This window comes from Yarrowia lipolytica, chromosome 1B (assembly GCF_001761485.1).
Source record: "Yarrowia lipolytica chromosome 1B, complete sequence".
Lineage (NCBI taxonomy): Eukaryota > Fungi > Ascomycota > Dipodascomycetes > Dipodascales > Yarrowia > Yarrowia lipolytica.
In genome coordinates, this window is record NC_090771.1 from 181726 (window position 1) to 204526 (window position 22801).

A 22801-nucleotide genomic window follows, 5' to 3' on the forward strand; every position below is an offset into this window, starting at 1 on the left:
ACTATACTGTTATCCCTAGTTGAATACCTAACTAAAGTATGAACTGGCAAACCCTTTGAATACTGCGTCTTGGAGAGAGTCCCGATTCGAACGCCGAGACATGCGAAATGGAGCTGAAACCGCTGCGAACCCATGCCTAACTCCCCTCGTCCCATTTAACCGGTCCAATCCCAAGCTGGACCCACCTCCATTCAACCTCCCCCCACCCCCCTCTCCACTCTGTAAATAACTCATCTCCCTCCAAACACCAAAAGACGCGTGGCTACAAAAGTAAATCCCCCCGTCCCGCTCATTTCAGCCCTTTCCGCACATCTCTAATACCGTGTTAATCGCCCCAGGGTTTATTTCGCTCCAATGGTAAATGGCGCAATCGAACCGGACCGCCGCAACCACAACCAAACATGGCGACTCCAAACCACATAAATGACTCCCTATCGGCGGGAAAACCATACAATTCTGTCCTTTGAACCGAAGTGAGACAAGTCCGCTTTTCAAAATCAACCTAGCCCCTCTCCTCGCCCCTCAGGCGGCTTATCTCCGATAACTCCGAGCACACATGCACCCTGCAACAGTCACTCCAGCAACTCTAGCAACTCCAGCAACAGCAACTCCAGCACTCAGCTGGCGGTCGCAACAACCATCTGAGACCCCCAAGATTGCTCACACGCCAACCGTCCCCGGATCAACCCCTTTAAACCCACTCCAAACGCGTCGCTCATAATTGCTCCCCCAAACCCTCTACTTTTCAGTACAAAAACGGAAATACAGATACAGCAGAAAATGCACGCCAAATGAGAGCTTGAGGCAATCAAGAATGGGAAAATATCTCGCTTCCCCCGACGGTCACGTGACGTTCCCGGATCGTTGAGCCTCAACTTTGTCAATATTACTTTGATTGGAATTTCGACGCCGGAAATCGTCTAGTCAGCTCGAGACAAACCCAACGACACCCCGAACGGCCACATTATCTCCTCCGGGTCCGAACATGTCGCGCGGAATCTTGGGCGTCGCAGTTCTCCTGCACGTATACGGCAATCTGTAAACCTTATTTCCAACATGAGCCGAGGTACAACAACAGCAACAGTGGATATTGTGGTCTCAATGTTGCTCGAAATCACTAGATATCAAAGCTGGAAGTTTCTGGAACAATAATTAGTCTCCAGGATAAATTTCACGTTATCAGCTTTCGAACTAAAAAAGTTAGACCATCGTCTAAACTTAGCAGTGATGGAAGTCTACAATACCGATTTTGGGGACCTGATAGTGGTCGGAGAAAGATAAAAATGCCACCATTGAACTCTCCGCAAGCCAGGGAGTATTTTGATATAATTATATAAGCCATAAAGCCACTGGATCAAAAACTACCAGACTCCTAATTCCACACAACCATCCCAGACTAATGTCGCTAGTGGGGACCCTGAACGTGATTGCAAAAGGGCGTGGCGGAGAAGAGATGAATCACGGGACTTGAACAAGGAGTCGAGAGCTTTTTTCTCTGCGAGTCTGATGGTTCTTTTAGAATTCCTATGCGTCCATTATTCGTCGAGTTGGTCTTGACCGGTTCACTATTGGATGGGGCTAGAGTACTGATCCAGCAAGATCCATCTATATCCACGAATAGTGCTCCGATTGGACTCGGAAGAGGGTCATTATGTTTCTATGGTTGGCGGGATCAATACTACGATTGTTTCCGTTGATGTCATTGGCTATTTGTACTGTGTTTATGCGATCATTGGTTAGTGGTCCTACAGAGTCCATTCACAGTGGCCAGTGCGATCCAAACATGTTCACAATCACCACAAATGTAATTCAAACGTATCATGTCGTTGAGAATCATCCGGAGACCACAAAATGAGGTACATCTTTCCCATTTCTCTTTTCTACCAACCACAACGAGTGACTTCAATTCACGCTCATTTATTTCGATTTATTTAAATAAGATTTTTCACTGAAAAATATTGCCACTCTGACTCTTCCGGCCCAACATTGCAACGACAACTCCCACAGAAAATCCAAACATATCATTTTGTTCGTCTCGACGAGAGTAACGCAATGATACCCTTCAACTCTCTCCGACGTGCTCCCCCCTCAGGCACAGATTATGACCTCTTCCGCCCTCCCCCAAACCTTGTTTAAAAAAAATCGAAATCGTGCATATTTTTTCTACTCACACAACTCCACCCAGACAACAGAACCACCTAGACACATTTCCCGTACTACACAGACATGAAGGCGGACTACAAATTTTCGAATCTGTTGGGGACCGTGTATCGGCAGGGAAACCTGGTGTTTACGCCTGACGGCACGGCGCTGCTTTCGCCGGTGGGCAACCGGGTGTCGTATTTCGATCTGGTGAAGAACACCTCCTTCACGTTCCCGTACGAGCACCGGCGCAACATCACGTGCATTGCTCTGAATGCGCAGGGCTCGCTGATGCTGACAGTGTCGGACGACGGCAAGGCGATTCTGGTCAACTTCAAGCGACGGACGGTGATCCATCATTTCAATTTCCGCGACGTGGTGTCGGACGTTCAATTTTCGCCGGACTCGCAGTACTTTGCCATCAACATTGGTGCGCGGCTGGAGGTGTGGGCGATCCCCAGCGACACAAACAGCCGCTCGTTTGCGCCGTTTGTGCGCCACAAGCGCTACGAGGGCCATTTTGCCGAGATCACGTCGATTACGTGGTCCGACGACTCGCGGTTCTTTCTGACCACGTCCAAGGACTTGACGTGCCGCGTGTGGTCGCTGATGGATAAGGACTCGGGCGCCGCAGCAACGCTGGGCGGTCATCGAGACACCATCACCAACGCCTTCTTTTCGCAGGACCAGGAGACCATCTACACGGTATCCAAGGACGGCGCCTGTTTCGAGTGGGCGTATGACGATAACGACGACGGTGACGACGGCTTTGTGGGGTGGAAAATCAAAGACCGGCACTACTTCCACCAGCAGTCGGTGCTCAAGTGCTCGGCGTTCCACGCCAAATCGAACATTCTGGTGGTGGGGTTTGCCAACGGCACCTTTGCCATGTACGAGCTGCCGTCCATGACGCAGATCCAGACCATGTCCGTGTCTCAGCACGGCATTGACTTTGTTACCATCAACTCCACGGGAGAGTGGATGGCGCTGGGCGCGAGCAAGCTGGGCCAGCTGCTGGTGTGGGAGTGGCAATCCGAGTCGTACATTCTCAAGCAGCAGGGCCACTTTGACTCTATGAACTCCCTCGTGTACTCTCCGGACGGCAGCAAGGTGGTAACCGCGTCGGAGGACGGCAAAATCAAGCTGTGGGACACCTCGTCGGGGTTCTGCCTGGTCACGTTCACCGAGCACTCGGCAGCGGTCACCGCCCTGGAGTTCTCCCGCAAGGGCAACGTGTTGTTTTCGGCGTCCTTGGACGGCTCCGTGCGCGCCTGGGATCTCATTCGGTACCGCAACTTCCGCACCTTTGCTGCCCCCGAGCGAGTCCAGTTTTCGTCCCTGGCCGTGGACCCCTCCGGCGAGGTGGTGTGCGCTGGCTCGCTGGACAACTTTGACATCTACGTGTGGAGTGTGCAGACAAGCCAATTGCTGGACACGCTGGCCGGACACGAGGGTCCCGTCTCGTGTCTGTCTTTTGGCGCCGAAATCGCCAACGCGTCAATTCTGGCCTCCGCGTCGTGGGACCACACGGTGCGGGTGTGGAACATTTTTGCGCGTACGCAGACGGTGGAGCCGTTCCAGCTCACGTCGGACGTGCTCCAGGTGGTGATGCGGCCCGACTCCAAGCAGCTGTCGGTGTCCACACTCAACGGCGAAATCTCCGTGTGGGACATTGAGGAGGGCAAGCAGGTGGGTAGCATTGATGGAGCCAAGGACATTAGCGGTGGGCGGCACTCGTCGGACCGGTTCTCTGCCAAAAACTCGGCGCGCTCCAAGTACTTTACCTGCATGACCTACTCCGCCGACGGCAAGTGTCTGATTGCCGGCGGCAACTCGCGGTTCATTTGCCTGTACGACGTGCAGTCGGGCGTCTTGCTCAAGCGGTTCGAGGTGTCGCGAAATATGTCTCTGGAGGGCACTCTAGACTACCTCAACTCAAAGAACATGACCGAGGCCGGCGCTCTGAATCTGATCAACGACCCAGACGGGTCCGACTGGGAGGACCGCGTGGACGACACTCTTCCGGGCGTGGTTCGCGGCGACAAGTCCAAACGACGCACCCGGCCCGAGATTCGTACCACCGGCATCAAGTTCTCGCCCACCGGTCGCCAGTTTGCTGCAGCCTCCACCGAGGGTCTGCTCATGTACTCCATCGACGACGAGCTCATGTTCGATCCCTTTGATCTGGACGTGGACGTGACTCCCCAGACCACGATGGAGGCGCTGGAAAACAAGGAGTATCTGATTGCGCTGGTCATGGCCCATCGACTGAACGTTCCGCGGCTCATTCAGCGTGTCTACGAGTCCATTCCCGTCGACACCATTGAGCGGGTCGCGCGGGGACTTCCGGTCGTCTATCTCGAAAGGTTTCTGCGATTCCTGGCCTCTGCAACTGAGGCTACTCCCCATGCCGAGTTCCATCTGCGGTGGATCAAGGCCGTGATTACCGCGCATGGGCGGCACATGGCCCAGCGCAAGCACGAGTACGCCCAGGTGTTGCGGGCGGTGCAGAAGTTTGTCACCCGGGTCAACAAGGAGGTTGCTCGACTGGCGGGCACCAACGGGTATTCTGCCGAGTTTTTGCTCGGGTCGAAGCCGTCTGTTCCGGTCGACGAGTCCAGAATGATTACTGGAGAGCCCGACGAGGTTCTGGTTCCCATCGAGACCGAAATGGAGGTTGAAGACGAGGATGATGACGATGATGATGACGAGGAGGGCTGGTTTGGCCCAGAGTCCAAGAATGATGCTTTTGCTCAGATGGATGTTGATGAGGATGATGATGATGAGGAGGAGGAGGATGAGTAAGCAGGACGGGTGAGAACCACGGCGCCTAGGCCTGGAGCTGGAGGGCTCTGACTTACGTTGGTTCGGCTCGGAGATATCGCACCAGGTCATCCAAAAGTGCGGGTCAGGCTCTGCAAGTCGACTAATGTGCCCATCAGAATGCCGTTTTGGCATCGGCTCTGGCGTCACTCTAGCACAACGTCTGCCGACTGAAGTTGCACAAAAATATTAATAGATTGTTTTATTGACCTCATAAGTAGATTGTACTGTACCGGCACAGTACCTCAGCTGTAGTTTGTACTTGTAGCGTTTTTTCAGAATTTTTTATTTATTTATTTATTTATTTTTTATTTTTTACCTTTTTTTTATTCAAGATAAATAATTCAGATATCCATATCCAAGTATTCCTCCTAAATGGCCCGAAAGCACACAGACAGACTGATATTGAGACACAGACAGACCTAGACAGACACGGACAGACACAGAAAGACGCAGAGAGAGATGGAGACACTGTACAACTAACACAGCATCCAGAGGCAACTTCTTAAGCATAGTCATTACCCACACCGATGCACCCACGATAATCGTATTGGAACACCATCTAGAAGATCTCAAGGGTACTTGGTGGAACCACAGTCTTGTCACCACCACCACAAGTGCTTTCCTCATTACATCTTCGACTGAGTGTACTCTGCACTTCGGAAACCCTCTCCACAATACCGTCCGTTCCTCTCTCACTCCCTATCCTACAACGACTGTACCACTCCCCTTTACCCGTGAGCAAGGAGACGTTGTCGCTCTTCAGAATCGATACTCCACCTGATGAAAGCTGCGGTACAACTGTCTGTGGTCGACAAGGCCCTCGAGCAGCATTAACCGACTCTCCCAGTCTGTCCTCAAGTACAAAGATCTGCCGTTCAGGATGGACCCACTTCCAGCTCGCCAGCTGACCACCGTTGGCAAGCGAGCCACACTGGATCCAGGAGCTCTTGCGAAACCCGCAGTTAGCCCGAGATGTCAAGGGGCTCACACAACCACTCTCATATTCTAGTCGTGGGACAGATTTGTTTGGAGAATTGCGTGAACTAAACGAAAAGTACCACAATTGACAGACAGTACCATTGAAAACCCACCTTTTGTCGATTACCACGGTACTATTCAACTTCATTGGATCTGTCTATCAATATCTGATGAACCCTTTGTGCAGAATCAGCATCATTCCAGCGAAACGCAACTCCATGATTCCAGAGCAATTTGACCGTCCTGACAAGTTCACCAGTGGATAGCGTTCCAGCGCCTTTTTATCAAAGTCTCATCAAAATCAGACCTCAAAATGACGGATTGGGTAATGTCCTGTCAACATTTATGATGTTTTTGAGAATCTATGGACTCAACTCGATGAATTCTGACGCCAGCGAAACATAAAGGTGATCATTAGAATAGTAATATTTTTACTAGTCTTTTGGTATTTTTTGATATCACTGTGGCGTTACCAAGTCCACTCATCTTCTTTATCCGCCGAATTCCACTCTCCTTCTCAACCCATGCAATGCCGCCATAGTTGCTCTTGTGGAACAGATAGAGGGACTTTTTAAGACACGAATTGCTCTCTGATGGATATGAAATGGTCTGAACAAGAGACCGCTGAAATATATTCAATATTCGTCACCTTCCAATTGCCCTAGTGCACCACTGGAACAGTGCAAAACATCGTCGAACTCTGACTGGCTGAAGAAAAGGCCAGAAAGACAACACAAGAAGCGAACAGAGTAAACTGACTACGCATATTCCGATGGTACACAATTACCCGCTGAAAATGTTTCCTCTCTTTCACGATTCCGTCAACGGTGGCTGGCGAGACGCATCAACCCTGAATTACGATATTTCCGGAGAATGTCAATAAAACTACGGGGAGAAACACTAGTGGAGAATTGGTGCCATCATTGGACTCCCCGTCGATGATTTAAAGAACAAAAGTGGTATTTGATTTAGAATTGGTTCTTTCCCCGTCGAATCAGAAATGCCTCATTCAGACTGAATCAATAGACAGTTGAAACGACGGACTGATATACATTTAGGATCTGAAGGGGGTCTTTATTTGGTGGTCCGCTGAGCTTTCCGTTTATTTGTCCTTCTTGAACTCATCTCGTGGTTGTGGTCCTCATCTTAGTCCTCATCTCGTCGTCATCTTCATCGTCGTCGTCCTCATCTTCAGATCGCTCGTCCTTCTGGACGTCGGGGAAATCAATCAGTAGGCGATTTGAAATCAGATGGGTAGGACCAACCCCACGGTCTGTCACACCACTGGGAACCCTTCATCATTCTGACAAAGTGACCAAACAGTCTGTTACACCTTCCAAGCCAGCACGGAAGGGTGGTATCGATCAATGACCCCTTGAAATTCACGCAGACCCTTCGGAAAAGTCTGTGGGACCCCCATTGATTTAAATTCTTGCGATGAGTATCTATACATTCTTGATGTTCATGTTGGTTAGTCCGCCATCCTCGCCCAGGTTATAACGAAGGTAGTATTGGCGCTTGCCCAAATCCTTCTTGGTATCACGAATCAGACATCACCGGATCACCAGGTCATCCAGACTTGACTACTCCATTGCGGGAATGTCGTGTTTGGATCGGCAGACAACTGGGCCGTAGTAAGTTCAGTACGTCTACTACCTGAATTTGCGTGATCTGTTTGAACAGCTGGGGATCTGGGTTACAACCCGCTTCTTGCCTCATATTCCTCCTCCTTCTGTTTCACAGACTATCACCAGTGACCAGGCCATCTACCGACACCCTGTGATCTCGGAATCCAAGTTCAGATTGAAGCCAACTTCAGTCAGGACCAACTGGGTCTTCGGGAAGCCCTGTTCAGAACCCCGCAGGAAAGAAAACGATATCTGCCAACAAGAAGCTGTACCAAGGTGCTGTATCAGGAGTTCAGACTCGGTGGAAACAACGAGTATGGTCTTGACACGGCTCACCTACTCAAAAAGTATCAGGAAGGCAGTCAAGGGCCAAATCAAAGGTCTCAAGTTTGTCAAGATTGATGTCGCCGGGGACGCCAAATAAGACCTTCAAAAAGTCTTCATCTTGTGCAGATCTCAGTCAGACTAGATCAATAGACAAGTCAGACCTAGAACTGCGCTCCAGATGATCAAGAAATCACGTGGTTTGAAAACAGAAACCGACAGTCCACTACTCCGGCTTTGACCAGACTTTCAATTGCATTTGGGGTGTTCTGTGGAATAATCAGACAATATATACATTCAGGGGGGAGGTAGAGTTGTGAGAAGGGGACTCCATATGATATTCACGTGCCGCAATAGTCGGGACTGTTTCTTGGGATTGTTCAGCATCGATCTGTCACATGATATTCACGTGGCGCACAACTCGTGACTACGTCACTCGTGTGCTCGTTACTTTCCCAATTGCTTCATCAACTGCTCAAAAGCCTCCTTGGCCTTCTGATTAGCCAATTCCGCCTCCTCTTCAGCCCCTGACGATAGCTGTTTGTACTTTCTGTCCTTCTTTTTCTGGGCTCGGTCGATCTTGTTCTTTTTGAAGGCGCCAACAACGTCTTTTCGGGAGGTGCCAGGAGGAGCAAACATTTGTTCGAGTTTGTCAGCGAGAATCTGGCGGGCGATTTTTCGGTTTTCTTCCAGAGACCGGGTTTTCTGAGAAGAGACCACGAGCCCGGTTGGAATGTGGGTGATTTGGCAACGGGTGGATCGTCGGTTGATCTGGGTTAGCATGTAGCGAGAGGCCGAACGTTTCGAGCGGACAACATGGCACAGGAAGGGAGATCGGAAAAGTCGGAAATTGGTTCGGTTCTTCAGCGACATGAGACTAGTAATTGCACCACAGACCATGTCACTTGACAACCCCTACGGTCATACTCACACACTGACCGCCGGGCCCCGAGCCTCGGATGAACGACTCGCGGATCTCGTTCTCGTCGACCTTGGGTCGCGGAGGCATCTGCGGTGTCTTTTTTAGCAGTGCACGTGACGTGGAAAACGCGCGGCTTGCTGATTTGAGCATTTTTGGGCGGTGAAAAAGTGGTGATGAGGAGGACAGGTTGGGCGGAGAGTTGCAGGAATATACATGACAAATGCAGATGCAGATTACATAAGGTTGGCATGAAAAATTGTTTTTTTATTTTTATTTTAATTATTTATTATTTTATATATAACAATATCTTTGGTGATGAGTAATTCGAAGTAAATGGAGAGTGGGAAATGTGGAGTTGAGGTAGAGAAGTCGTATCGGGGGAGAAATAGGGGGCTTATATATAAAAAAAGGGGATTGGAGAAAGTGAAAATTTTTCGGGGTCATAACGGCTCTTGAGATATTCTGGGAACAATGTTCAATTGTGATCTGGGTATATCTCAAATAATACCTAAGTAAATGAGAGATATATGATTCACTCCAGTACACGTTTCACTATAGTATAACAAAGGAAACGTCATGTGACATGATTGATTGAGACGGAAAAATGTGTTTTTTGAGATTATTATTTCACCATTATCCTGTCATTCCCGACGGATATTCAGACATTCAAAAATTTGTTCAAGTTACCTCATAACTAAATCCAAGTAACTGAGTCACAAGTTTTCTAGTAGAAGAAACAAGCCTACTAGACCTCAAGTATAATGTACAATATCGACGTATAACAAACATGATCGATACCATACAAAATAGGTTCAATGAAACTTCTGACTAATAAGACTGACATTATTTTTGACTGGTTTGCCCATGGCTTCATCATGATATACTTTCAAGTAAGCTTCCTACTACAATGCCAACTAAATATCAATAATCCAGCTAAATATCCAAACCAACTATATATATGCCTAAATATCCAAACCAACTAAAATTCTTCATCCTCGCCTGTCGGTTTTTTCAGTATTATGACGTGATGATAAACTGTCACCTCTGTCAATCCGTTCCTTTTCAGATCATCTCTTCCGCCGTGTGGTGGATTTTTTTCCTGTTGTTTACCAGTTGTTTACCTGTGCCGTCCCTTTTTTTTTTTTTTTCAATTTATAAAAGTATTTATTTGTCAATTGCACTTTTCTTTTTTCCCTGTTTATTTAGAATTTCCCACTCTTTTGTTTACTTATCTTAACTAAATCAGACTTTATAGTTAAGCTTGCACCTTAAGAGAGCTGTATAACCACGTGTCAGGTCAAGAGTGTAGAATAGGAGTTCTGAGTAGAAACTGGGGGTATAGAATGGCACGAGATTGTTGAATATGATCATTAAACTTATCTCAAATCCACTCCCCAATCCTACACATACTACATACTCCCGATACATCACATACCCAAAATAGTGTCAATCAGGTTAAGGGTTCGGTTCACATTGTAAACAAAGAAATAAGGTTACAAAGAGTTTGATTAGAACGGCGTTCAAAAGGAAATATTGATGTGTCCATAGAGACCTATCGAGGCGAGATCGAGTGATTTGAAGAGCTTCAATGACCTCAGAAAGTTTCAAGGATTCGAGAGGTACGTTTATATTTCTAAAAGAATCACTTTGGGGGAAAAAAGCAAAGTCACCTCATTCCTACATACAGTCTACGGCTGGAGCCACTCCCAGCTCAGATCGGCAGAGCTGTAATGAACTTGGCTAACTTGCACTACCATGTTGGGTTGAACTTTTCATTTTCGACGATTACATCGGCAATATAGTGGCATTACTGCGCTTTTGTCATGGGTGACAAGAGACGGGTTGTAGATGACAAGAGACGGGTTGGTGACAAGAATCATGTTGAAATGAACATAGGGAATGACGCTCAGCTAGGTAATCCTACATATATGACTACAGAGAGACTTCTCTGGGGAAAAAATCCCACTGGAATCATCTATTCTTACTCTGTCTTGGACACACATTAGAAACTCCTTTGTTCAAATCAGAGTTTCGTCTAATTACCCCTATTTATACGATCCATCACAATGGAGAACGCGCTATATGTACATGCACCTGTGAATATATACACCAAGCAAGTCACATGATAAAATTCCCCTAACTCGATTACATAAGCCAAATCAGATAGACCGGATTGGGTTGTCTGCAGATCTCATTTCCGAGCCGCACCGCTGGTGATACAACTATGATGGGGCTCTGACGAGCCCGCACTGTACGGGGCCAGCTATAAATTCGACAACATGCCAAAACAACTGTCTTATGGTCACATGATCACTCTATGTTCATGTTATACGCTCTTCTCCAGCGTTGTTGTTGTTGCTGTTGTTTGAATGTCTCCGTTATCCAATTCCGAGCCGCATGCACTGATACGAACTGTTTGCGCATGCGTATGCGATATTGCCAAGATTTCGAGCAGCTGAGGCGATATTGCCAAGAGCGGCTCCGGCGTATAGTTATACGTTTAGTAAAGACGAAAAAACGCACTGTTGCCAAGATATTGATCGGGTGCAGAATCAGTGGGGTATATGTAGGCCAGATGACCCCAAATGAAAAGTTCCACTGGGCCCCTGTTGAAAGATCACCTCTTCTCGTGAGAGAAGCCATCTCAGGCTCTCCATCAACTCAACGTGACGACAATGATCTCTGACATCAAGCGATATCAACAGGCTTGACAGAAGGTCATTGTATTTTCCGGAAGAGCGAGACTTGGAGTATGAACGCTCTTAAACCTGTTGAAGGTAATACCTGGTAGAGTAATACTTGGCTAATTCCTCACATAATGATAACAAGTCACCACATAGTGATGAGAGGAATCAGCTCTGTCGTAGACGAGATGTCCATCCTGTAGATAGTTTTATCCACTGATATAGAATCACTTTTCTGGCGAATGAGCAAGCACACACCCTTCTAGAAGTGGGTTGTAAGTTGTTAATTAACTATATCTCATCAATAATACTTATGATCTTCAATAAAACCCCGCGTCGTACTTCTTCAAGTCAACCACAATCGACCGCAATAGAAACAGTAAAGGCTTAATACGAATATTTGGATGACAAGTCAGCAGATTTTCAAATTATTATTCTAGAGAATTTTCCGACGATTATTTTAATATATTCCGTTCCATTCCAAAACGGATTGTTGATCCATGAGCTCCGAAATGGCAAAATTGTTGAAATAAAATTACCACCATTCTCTTTTTATTTATATATATATATTATATTTCATATATTAATTTATATTTTATATTTTATATTTTATATTTTTATATTTATATTTTATATTTTATATTTATATTTTTATATTTTTATATTTTATATGTTATATTTTATATTTTATATTTTAATATTTATATTTTATATTTTATATTTATATTATATTTTTTATTTTTATATTTATATTTTATATTTTTATTTTTATATTTTATATTTTATATATTTTATTTTTTTATATTTATATTTTATATTTTATTTTATTTTAATCCCATCTCAGTTTCAATAACAAGATATTGCAATTTGTGGAGTAATTAATAAAACGAGACTAACAACTAGAGTAAAAATATAAGGCTCGTTGTCATACGTACATCTCCAAGTACAGCTACAGGTCCCATTTCATCCATATAATCCATTCAACCAATGCAATCTAGTTTTTCCTTCCAATCCAACATGCTGACAACAAACAGAGCAACAATAACAATCAACAAAAGCGCAAAAATAGCAAACAAAAAGACCCCGGAGAGACCCAGGAGCTATCCTGAAGCTACAAGTGGAGGGAACGTGACCTGAGAGAGGTGACGGCAGAAGTGAATAAAAACGGTTTTCAGGTGCGAGAGGTGCATGCATATTTGGTGTATGTATATGCAATACACCAGGATCGGACTGAATCTGAGGAATGGGAAGTGGTAGAGGATTAGATGCGACGGTGACAAAGCTTAGTCAGGTGGGAATCAACGCTGACACATTGACGACATGCCAACAACCAAACAGCACTCACTTCGTTCGTGTAGCATGCTGTTCATTCGTGTTGTTATTTAAGGGTCTGTCGCAACTCCTCAACACTCCCCGCAATGGCCCACCGCGCTCCTCGGACCAGGCCGGAATCGGTCAGATCCAAGTGAACCAACGAGTTGTTCTCGTTGACCAATCGCACCACGCTGTCTCTCTTGACCCACATGAGCTTGCGCAACTTCAAGACCTGCAAGTCACGCAGCTGCAGCATGGCCACCACCAGATCCGAGGGCGAAACAGGCACAATCTCGTCAGGCTTCCAGGTGTAGAGTTTGGCCACATCGGAGACAAAAAGGAGTCCCGAAGACGCCGTGGGCAGGTAGGAAGAAGAGCCTGCGACGGCATAGTCTTCGGCGAGCGGCAGAAACGAAATGTCAATGTCGGTGAGATTCTTACATGCAGCCACCACATGAATCAGATGACCCACAGGCACGTCTTTGGAAGTGCTGTATTGTCGCAGAAACGGAGACGAAATGGGATGGGCGGTGGAAAAGGGCACTTTGGGGCGCACCAGCGGACTATTCTGCTTTCGCAGCGCCTCCAGAACCTCCTCCGAAGCCTGATAGAGCTTGTTTTTCTTGTAGAAAGACAGCCAGATGCGCGACTCTCGAATGGCGGTGGTGACCGAGCGACGTTTTTTGACTGGCTTGGATTCAGTTGACGAATTGGAGTTGGACGAGGTCCGAGAACACGACAGAGAAGAGCTCGAGTTGCTGACGTGCTTAGTCAGTCGCTTGAACTGGCGCGAGTAGAGCGGATCGCCTCTCAGTTTCCAGTCTCTCCAGCCCGCCAGAACGGCGTCGTCTTCGATCGGCTCGTTTTCAAAGATGGCCGAGTCATCTTCGTCGCTTTCGAACCCCGGTCGAATCGTCGACAAGTCCAATTTCTGCACATATGACGCCAGTTCATCGTTATGGGATACCTGGGTAACAAACTGAGCAAATCGGTAGGTGGAGGAGAAAAACGGCTCCTTGTACAGCTGTCGAACCGCAGTCGAGTACATGTTTTTGTTCACGTACAGACACATGGTCACGTCGCGCTGGTCTAGATGCGACACAATCTTGCTCATAATCTCGTGGGGCAGAGAGTTGAGGTCCTTGTGGGGCTGGAGATGGTGTGTTGAGCGAAAGATTCGACGAACGGAGGCCAAAGAAGAGCCGCGAGACCCTCCAATCTTTCGACGCATCGATCGGGAGCCGCGCGAGGGCTCAAATGGAAGAAGAAGCGATCTGTACTTGTAAGGCTGATGGTGTTGTTTGGAGGTGGGTCTGACTGTCGAAACGGTCGATCGGGTAACTCCAGACTTAATGGAGTGGTCCGGGAGGTTGGTACAGGTGAGTCCGCGGTTCAGCGAGCTCTGGATGGTGCTCTGGTGGTCCTCCAGAAGCTCGTCCACTTCGTTAAGAGAAATGAGATGGATCGAGTTGGATAGATTGTCGAAATTAGAGACACTATCGACATTGTCATTTTCCTCGTTGTCGGAGTGGCTAGCATCGGTGTCGCTTTCCGTCTGCTGCTCCTGCATCGACAGACTGGACACACTTTCGCCAACAGTCATCAGAGACTCCTCCTGCGACGATCTGGAGGACACAGACATCACCGGATGCAGCATGGTAGTTTTGTAGGTGACGGGGCGTTTGAAATGTAGTCCGTTAGACCTCTGTGAGATGGACTGTGGAGTGAACATGGTGAGGTGAGGTGGAGGTGGAGGTGGGGTGGGATGGAGGTGGTGTGTGACGTGGTTACCTCGATGGTTTGATGGGGGTACCTAGACGGCGTAATGGGGTTACCTGGACGGCGTGGTGAAGTTACCTAGACGGTGTTGTGGCACAGCTGCTGTCGCGGGTTACACTGGTTTAGTAGTGGGGTTACCGGGAAGATGTGGTGGGGTAACAGAGGCGGATTTGCGGGTTGCACAGGTTCTGTCGCGGGTTACACAGATGCTGTTGTGGGTTACACAGACTGTGTTGTGGGTTACTCAAGTTCTGTCGTGATGAGATCACTCTCCAAGTGTGTGTGTCGCACGATCGTTTGTGACACTTGGCGGGGTAGAGATGGTGGGGTAAGTGGTGCGTTTCGGTGGAGTGGGACTCTTGTTGCGCAACGGAGTATCTTTTTGACCTGGTTCTGGCCTATAATCGTCTCTTCTTTTGGCCTGCCGAAAGAAAACTACTCGAGTGTGGTACAAATGACAAGTTCCAGCTCCACCCTCTTATTCTAGCCCAGACACAGGGCTGGAAATCAATATATGCAAGTATCTGCAGGCAGACGCACACTCATGCACCATCTACAAAAGCATGCATTAACATGCACCTGAGGACGTGCATATGCATATACATGCACGCAAATGCGGTTGCTGCATGTTCGTTTAGTGTGTGGGGCGGATCGCAAAGAAACCCGAAAACGAGTTGATTCGGGCGGTTTGGGGAGATATCTGGGACAACTTCGGTCCAAAGAGTTGATTCCATGTCTTATAATGGCATTTTTCAGGCGGTATCACTGACTTTGGCCGTTTTCGAATTTCCCCTCAGCAAACCAAGTAGGGCTTAAGTTTAGTAGGGTCACTTTTCGTTTAGGAGGTCCGTATGGGGCCATAATTGATGGCAACTAGTGCCAGAACCGACAGAGATTTTTGACGGCCAAGGAAAAAATTATGTAATTAAACAAATGGCCGGATAAGGAATGCTGGTTTTGATTTTTTTATTTACTGAGCGTTTTTTCTCAGTACCAAAGGTTTCTTTATTCATTCATATTCGCAATTTGTAAATCTTTTAATTTTTAAATAATCAGAATTTACACCACAATCCCATTCATGCGCCCATCTGCGACAAAGTTTTAACAAGGTTCAAAGATAGCAAGCCGCAGGATAGCAAGCAAAAAAACCCGATTTTTGGGTATTTGCGAGATCACAGAGAGGAAAAGGACGTGGGAACCGGTTCTCCAGGCTTGCAGCTATCTCCTGGACCGTTTTCTGCTTGCTATCTATCCGGATTGACGTTTTGTGACTACTCTTCTGCTGGCCAAGAATACCCGTATTACAGTTCATAACAAAGGTCTGCGTCTGGGCACGTGGAATGCCACACGGAGGTATTTCAAAATAAAATTATTACATAAATTATTAAATAAATTACAAAATCACAAAATTCGGATAAAAGTGGAAACGAATCAATACCAATGAATGCAAATAGATGGAAAACAAATCGGGATGTGAGATTTAACGTGTCACGTGATCTCAAACACATGATGTAGATTTGTTTATTTTATTTTATTTTATTTGTATATTTTATTTTTATGTTCAATTTTCATGATTTGTATTTTATTGGCAGCAGATAAACCGTTTAGTAAGGTCCATAAGTTTTAGTAAAAAAGCCTACAGAATCGCACGTGTGCAACGTCCCTTTTGGTAGTGCAAAATTTCGCCAGATATTTTCCACTAGCCGCTTTCGGTCAACCCGGTTCCCCTGTCCTGACTTTATTTATTTATGGGCGGAAAATAAATAGTTACTTAAAAAATTAAATCAATAGAAAATACAGAAAAATTGAAACTCTGGGAAAAAATGTAGCAAACGGAACATGAATAAATTCATACCCATTCGGATATCACATGACCTTTCATAGATGTTTTTCTGATGAATATCACCAAAAATCAACCATCTTGATACGCTCCTGAACGGCTCTAAATATTTGACAAAAATCACACTAACTCAACGAGTTAAAATGTAGTAAATATTAGTTAAACGACAGTAATATCTCCATTCTACCAGCCACGTGATCTCCCCCTTTTTTTCACATATTTTCCTCATTTTTTTATTCCATTCGGGTCGTCTTATCTACGGCACAGCCCCCGCCTGCCGTGCCAAGTGTCATAGCCCCATCCATGCGCAGAAACCTTGTTCGAACTTTAGTACGAACTCTAACAAAACTTTATCAGAAAGATAATGTGAAGTTTATGCCAAAACTTTATAAAAACCCAAATCCAGTCAGTATCATTGAAATCAAAACAAATGGGTGAGGGTTTGAGGAGAGCCGAGTGCGGGCCGAGGAGGATGGGGTGGCCGAGTTGTAGTTGTGTTGGTTTTTGGTCGGTTTTTTTAGTGTGTTTTCTTCGTCGTTTTTTGGTGCTATTTTAGTCCCGTGCCGTGTACCGGTGTGGTTATGTATTTTTTGTATTATTTAATATTCATTTAAAATAATTAAATTAAAAATATTTTAAATGAAAATTGTTGAATATTGTTGAAAATTGTTGAAAATTGTTGAAAATTGATGAAAATTGGTGACTATTACTCGTGGATTTGCTGTGGTTGGAAAATTCATTCATTGGAAATCTGAACCCCCCTTTTTTTAGTCAACATTCCGTAACTTTTAATTTGTTCAGGTTTTGTTTATTTTTTGACTTTTTTAAAGAAATATTTCTTTAATTTGTTATTTCTGATTTTCAATTTTCAATTCTTTTAATTGTCATTTATGAAATTTCCTATCTGACTTTTCTCCACCCAACTTTAACTAAAATGATCGACAATCAGTTCACTTGCGCATTATCAGGTCCCCTAAAAGTCGCCACGTGATGGAAATCCGGGCGGAAAAATACATTTTTTGATCACGTGGGCCAGATAATCAAAACGGACCCTTTTTTCCAGTCAAATTGTTGAAGGGTCTGACTTTTCGTTTGTTCCCCCTTTTTTTTTTGCTGCTAAAAATACCCTCTTCTGCTCATCTCTCTTTGATGGCGTGCCTGCAGCAACAAGGAGCAAACGAGACGACTGAGTTTGTTGCTGAAGAAGATCCGTCAATGTTGCTGCTGTTTCCCTCTGCGGAGCAACGGGGTCACATGACGCGGGCCAATTTTTGTTTTCCCTGAATTTTTTTCCGGTGTTTTTTGCAGGTTTTTTTTTTTTTCTCACCAACTTTGAAACGTCTCACAGTGTACATTTCGAGGCCGTTTGAGACCCCGAAAGTTGATGAGGGGTGGTCCAGCGGCACCTGAACATCTTGAACAACTTTGGGATTGATTTTGATAGTATCTGACCGATTTGAAGACCCCTTCATGGGTACATGTGAGTTCCATTATTGTGGCAATACAGGTACCAATCTGTATGTTCCAAAACCACTCAAAATCAACCAAAAAAAAACAATTCCAAGAGTATAGAGACACAATACGAGCTTTTCAAATCATTAGTGTCAACTCCATTAGTCTCAAACTTCTCTTTTCCCCATCGCAATTCCAATAGAGGCAATTACCGCTTGGTCTGAGACATGCCATGCGGAAAAGTAGCTCAAAAGGCATCTCTGGGCGTTCCAGATGGGCCCGAGAGTCTGAAAATGGCTCAATTGAGACCCAAAGACGTCCATCAAAACTCAGACGGACCTTTGAGAGAGCTGACTCAGCTGGTGACGGAGTTGTGGGACTTGGGCTGACATGTGCTGACTCATCAAGGACTAGAGACCAAAGTCGGAAGGAGGTGCAATGAGTGAATTAAAACAGGCTCAGATTGAAGCTACGATCAGAGTCGCGGTATGAATAAGAATTTCCACTTGATTACTCATCTCTGTCTCGTATCTGAGTCAACATGGGGTTCCAACCACGTATATAGAATACCATCACACGCCATAGTCGCTCAAAGTCACGATTTGTCATCGGAGAAAGTTGCCAATACCTCCACGTGACCAGATCAATTGTAAATCAGAGTAATTACGTCGGAATGGACTCCAACCATGTTGAATTTCGGTCTTATATCGGTTTATCATTTCCAACTTGTGATATATTGCATGAATATTGATCGGAAAACGCTGAATTCTTGAACAATGAATAAACAAACAATCCTGAATTCATTGAGATTGTTGGGTTATGAATATCTACAATATCCTCAGAGATATCATCATTTCGACAACACACAATGTTGTGTGCAAAATTCAAATTGTTGGTTTTTTATTTTTTATTTTTTTATTTTTTTATTTATTATTATTATTTTTCATCTAAATTTCGTTAAAAACACCTCCAACCCATCTCGCACGTAACCTACACCACTGCTTGCCCTGTTATGGCCACTCGGTCGGACGAGCGGAAGTTACAGAGGAAACAATAAAGTTCAATCTACCCAATATTATGTAATCAGGAATTGGGATTACTAAGCTGTTCACCCTGAAAGGGGAATTATAAGAGCAGAGGAACGATAAATGACAGAAATTTAGTCACGTGATCGCCATATTCCCGTATTTCTCTATATTCCTTGTTTTTTTTTTCTTCGTGGGACCTTTTTTGGGATCACAAATTGCACGGAATTTTCGGCTCATTTTGTTGTCTTTACTTGGGAACTTTAGTTGACACATTACTTATACTCTCATTGATTTTACGACTCGATTCAACTTTGTCAAAAGTGGTCCTATTTGGTTGATTGAAATTGCAGCGAACTGCCCGGTCTTTTCTTATTCAGTTACTCTCATCCCATTCCTTCTACCGTCCTTCTGTCCACAAAAAACCCTCTGCCTCCCGCCGAAATAAACTCCCCGCCATATTCACACTTCACTCACTCACCACTCACCATCAAAACCCTCGGCATTGTCTCAACTTCTCCCCGAACCATGGTACGGCGACTAACAGTATGCCAGGTGATAGCGCTCGGTCTGCTGAGCACGCCGGTGGTCGCTGATTTTCAGTGCGACGCCGTGAGCACAAACTGTGTCACTTTTCCTGTGTGCCAGTTCAGCGTCTCGAGCCCGTCACAAACAGCCCCCAGCACCGCCGACCCGGCGCCTTTAACGGTGACAGTGTCGCGCAAAGCGCGCCCAACGACGCCGCTCGAATTACTCGAAGAGGCGCTCGAAAAACAGGGGCTTTTGGTGCACAAAAAGAACGATTTTCTGAGCATGGGCCCCCAACAGAAAGACAATGTCGTAACTCCCACGGCTCCCTCGGACGCAGACATGAAGGTGGCTGATCCACACATGTACGCGCCGCTGCTGGCCCACTATCCGACACGTGGGTTCTTTCTACGGCTCACCAAACTGCTGGCGTACGGATTGTGGATGAACCCCGGTTGCGTGAACAGAATGTGGGTGGTTTCTAGGGGAGAGCTGCACGTGATCCATGAGTTGCAACAAAGTATGGCGGAACTGCAACAGGGCCAGTCACGTGCCCGGGAGTCTGGAGAAAAGCATTCTGGCAACCCTGGCAAACGGCATTTCCAAAACCTCATTGTGCGCTACCGCAGCGCTGGCGACTGCGAATTTTTCCCCGATAGAATCGGGCGGCTGGCTAGACACGCGTGGAAGCTGTTTGAATTCGAGTACGAGGGACAGAAGCCGGACGCGGTGTGTGTCTATGTCGAGCGACATGCGGGGTGGGTGGAGCAAGTGGTGGTTGGGTGGAGTATGGAGGAGACGAGGAGGTTGAATTGCACGTCACGTGGGGAGTGAGTGTACGTAGAGAGGCACGTGGAGTGTGAAGGCTAGGCACGTAGTGCAGCATTTACTCTTTAACGCACGTTCTACTCGGACGATTCCAGGCAAGTCACTACTTGTCGGTGGTTATCGCGATAGAATCAACTCCAGCTCGGAATGACAGTGGCTTTTCCCATGGTGGGCGTTGTTCTCAAGTTTGCTGTGCTACTTGTGCCAGCTATGATGTTCCGAATGGTGATTCGCTCACTCCTCTCTGACACACCTCGTTGCCATGTGCATCATCCTCGGAGTGTTACTGGTGGTTCGAGCAGTTTTGCCTATTGACTGGTGACCTCTGCTGATGAGACTTCATTGCCATTCATGAGCTCACAGCTCCACAAAGCCACGTGGGGTGTGCAATGATTCGGGTGCACAGGCACGTGGCTGGGGCAGCAACAGTTGGAGTGGTGTTTTCCATTCCTGAAGGGCGGGTCCATGGAACTCAGGAATTTCCTTGGACACATTATTTATATATTGATCTAGTACAATAGAAGACAGATTACGATCATATGTGTCATTGCCAACGGGAATGGTCCATCAGCAGCAATTTGAAATTGTTATTCAGCACTTCTTCAGCACTTTTGACATTGGTGTTGTCGGAGTTGTCCATCATCATTTTTGGATATTTCGGCGTTCTGAGTAAGCTGAGAGTTGACATTCAGCGATAGATGGCGCCATTAGGAGTAGACAGCCATTTGTAGATCATTTTTTCAATATTAGGCGAGTTGGAGCAGTTTTTTTGTGAACTTCTGTGTTATTTTTTAGTTAGGTTACTTGGAGTTTGATTTTTGTAGTTAAGATTTTAGTTGGATGAGAAAAGTCCGCAGAAGTCGTTGGGTTTTGGCCAAAAATGGCCGCCGTTTTCACAGGGACATTGAATAGAGGTATTTATGGGACGGTATCTAATTCAGACGTATCCCTTTATTATTGGCGTCGTTCGTTCTCGTGTCACGGTGTATCCCCTTTCCCCCGACAGCGTTGAATGCAATATATAGTATAATATACTTCTATATACAGTATATATAATATATATTGTAATATTGAGACTGTAGCTACCTGCCTTGTACAAACCACCTGCATGACACCCTAGACCGGCGAAAGTTGAAACGATGACCAGACAAGCCCGCCGTTCTGGTGGGTCACAACGTGTGATACCCGATGTTCAGGTCCGCCGACCGCAGATGACAACTACTGGAAAGCGTTCTACGGCCTCTCAGACTTGGATCATGATGAGGAGGTGGACGACGACGACGACGACGATGGGGAGACCGACGACGAGGAGACCGACGACGAGAACGAGCTTGCCGAGCTGGCAGATCCTCCTGTGGTGCCATTTGTGCCTGTGCCACGAGCGGTGGTGAAGCGGGTCATACACGACTAACTAACCAAGGGCCGACCGAAAGGAAAGAAACGACAGCCCAGGCAGAGGTTACGCCCAAATCTTTCGCAGAGACGACCCATTGAGAACATAAAGCTGGCCAAGCTTGCAGAGAAGTTCAGCGAGTTGGAGGCCATGCGAGGGGCCGGACACTATGATTTCACAGTGGTGGGGGAGTGGTTGCTGGAGTTCGCCCAGTCGATTGATGTTCCTCTGAAATTGCAAAACGGGAAGATTAAGGCGGCGAGAAAGGAGATCAAGCGCAAGGCGAGGAATTACAACCTCAAAATGCAGGGGCACCGAGGGGTCCACAAGAAAAAGTACCCTAACTTGTGGACATCTATGGTCGTCGTGTTGTCAAAGACGTCCTCAAAATGGTCACTCGACAACCCAACAACTACAGGACTGGCCGAGACCCTGATCAAGAAGTTCGAGGATCTCGAGCCAGACTACAGGGGGCTGTACGGCATGGAGCTGAGGCAGTGGATCAAAGAGGCGTTGGAAGAGTCAAAAAGACGCCAGATTCTGGCAGTCTTCTGTGATTGATGAGGAGGTCATCGCTATGCTCGGGTCTTTCTGGTATGCTATTGAGAACGTCCAGGCAGCCTATATCTTCAATGCAAGTCAGACGTACTTTTACATCAGGTCCGACGGCAAGGGGAACCATGTGTGGAGCTGCCAGCCCTTCGTTGGCCTGAGAACAGTGAAAGGGCAGTTGACCTACACATTCATGTTCTGCGTGAATGCGGACGGGTCCTTCCTTTTCACACCCCATATGTACGGTAAGCAGTACTTTCCCAATTGGTGTGCTTCAGCCCAAGCTTACATCAACAAGGATGTTTCCGCAGCTCCATTTTCCCTCAAGGAAAAGCGCAAGGAAGAGCCAGACTTCAGTGCAAGGCAGAGGAAGACAAAGTTGAACAGCTGAAAGCGACTTATAATATCATCAACGAGGAAAGAGGTGCGGCGCATGAAGCGCACAAGGGCTCACCCTAGAAAACGGATGTGTGGAGAGAAACCCTTGACACATGGAAGACTCTCGTTGCCGAAACTAAAGCAGCCAAGGCCAGCTACGACGCTGCGACGAAACATCTGGCTGAAGTACTTGGAGAGAAGACCAATG

General features: G+C 46.5%; 11 protein-coding genes and 1 pseudogene across 11 annotated transcripts; 5 read left to right on the forward strand and 7 right to left on the reverse strand.

The window, feature by feature from the left end:
• Nucleotides 1–294: 294 nt before the first annotated feature.
• On the reverse strand, nt 295–558 carry YALI1_B01822g (uncharacterized protein; the record flags this gene model as incomplete). The annotated part of the gene is made up of 2 exons (XM_068281933.1): nt 295–509; nt 555–558. 2 exons carry the CDS (start codon nt 556–558, stop codon nt 295–297), a joined length of 219 nt encoding a protein of 72 aa, XP_068138034.1.
• Nucleotides 559–617: 59 nt separating this feature from the next.
• On the reverse strand, nt 618–1058 carry YALI1_B01826g (uncharacterized protein; the record flags this gene model as incomplete). The annotated part of the gene is made up of 2 exons (XM_068281934.1): nt 618–889; nt 941–1058. The coding sequence occupies 2 exons, from the start codon at nt 1056–1058 to the stop codon at nt 618–620; spliced, it is 390 nt and encodes a 129-aa protein (XP_068138035.1).
• A 1168-nt stretch (nt 1059–2226) lies between these two features.
• On the forward strand, nt 2227–4947 carry YALI1_B01839g (uncharacterized protein; the record flags this gene model as incomplete). Its single annotated transcript, XM_500372.3, has 1 exon — nt 2227–4947. The coding sequence occupies one exon, from the start codon at nt 2227–2229 to the stop codon at nt 4945–4947; it is 2721 nt and encodes a 906-aa protein (XP_500372.3).
• A 580-nt stretch (nt 4948–5527) lies between these two features.
• On the reverse strand, nt 5528–6094 carry YALI1_B01878g (uncharacterized protein; the record flags this gene model as incomplete). Its single annotated transcript, XM_068281935.1, has 1 exon — nt 5528–6094. One exon carries the CDS (start codon nt 6092–6094, stop codon nt 5528–5530), a length of 567 nt encoding a protein of 188 aa, XP_068138036.1.
• Nucleotides 6095–7067: 973 nt separating this feature from the next.
• On the reverse strand, nt 7068–7399 carry YALI1_B01889g (uncharacterized protein; the record flags this gene model as incomplete). The annotated part of the gene is made up of 2 exons (XM_068281936.1): nt 7068–7230; nt 7278–7399. 2 exons carry the CDS (start codon nt 7397–7399, stop codon nt 7068–7070), a joined length of 285 nt encoding a protein of 94 aa, XP_068138037.1.
• A 146-nt stretch (nt 7400–7545) lies between these two features.
• Nucleotides 7546–7998, forward strand: YALI1_B01892g (uncharacterized protein; the record flags this gene model as incomplete). Its single annotated transcript, XM_068281937.1, has 3 exons — nt 7546–7580; nt 7630–7699; nt 7744–7998. The coding sequence occupies 3 exons, from the start codon at nt 7546–7548 to the stop codon at nt 7996–7998; spliced, it is 360 nt and encodes a 119-aa protein (XP_068138038.1).
• A 347-nt stretch (nt 7999–8345) lies between these two features.
• On the reverse strand, nt 8346–8970 carry YALI1_B01903g (uncharacterized protein; the record flags this gene model as incomplete). The annotated part of the gene is made up of 2 exons (XM_068281938.1): nt 8346–8669; nt 8830–8970. The coding sequence occupies 2 exons, from the start codon at nt 8968–8970 to the stop codon at nt 8346–8348; spliced, it is 465 nt and encodes a 154-aa protein (XP_068138039.1).
• A 2619-nt stretch (nt 8971–11589) lies between these two features.
• YALI1_B01933g (Misc non-coding) lies at nt 11590–11779 on the reverse strand (annotated as a pseudogene).
• A 1103-nt stretch (nt 11780–12882) lies between these two features.
• YALI1_B01962g (uncharacterized protein) lies at nt 12883–14550 on the reverse strand (the record flags this gene model as incomplete). Its single annotated transcript, XM_500375.3, has 1 exon — nt 12883–14550. One exon carries the CDS (start codon nt 14548–14550, stop codon nt 12883–12885), a length of 1668 nt encoding a protein of 555 aa, XP_500375.3.
• A 4892-nt stretch (nt 14551–19442) lies between these two features.
• YALI1_B02011g (uncharacterized protein) lies at nt 19443–20276 on the forward strand (the record flags this gene model as incomplete). Its single annotated transcript, XM_500376.3, has 1 exon — nt 19443–20276. One exon carries the CDS (start codon nt 19443–19445, stop codon nt 20274–20276), a length of 834 nt encoding a protein of 277 aa, XP_500376.3.
• A 141-nt stretch (nt 20277–20417) lies between these two features.
• On the forward strand, nt 20418–20791 carry YALI1_B02021g (uncharacterized protein; the record flags this gene model as incomplete). Its single annotated transcript, XM_068281939.1, has 2 exons — nt 20418–20562; nt 20607–20791. 2 exons carry the CDS (start codon nt 20418–20420, stop codon nt 20789–20791), a joined length of 330 nt encoding a protein of 109 aa, XP_068138040.1.
• Nucleotides 20792–21813: 1022 nt separating this feature from the next.
• YALI1_B02035g (uncharacterized protein) lies at nt 21814–22606 on the forward strand (the record flags this gene model as incomplete). Its single annotated transcript, XM_068281940.1, has 2 exons — nt 21814–22139; nt 22186–22606. The coding sequence occupies 2 exons, from the start codon at nt 21814–21816 to the stop codon at nt 22604–22606; spliced, it is 747 nt and encodes a 248-aa protein (XP_068138041.1).
• Nucleotides 22607–22801: the final 195 nt, after the last annotated feature.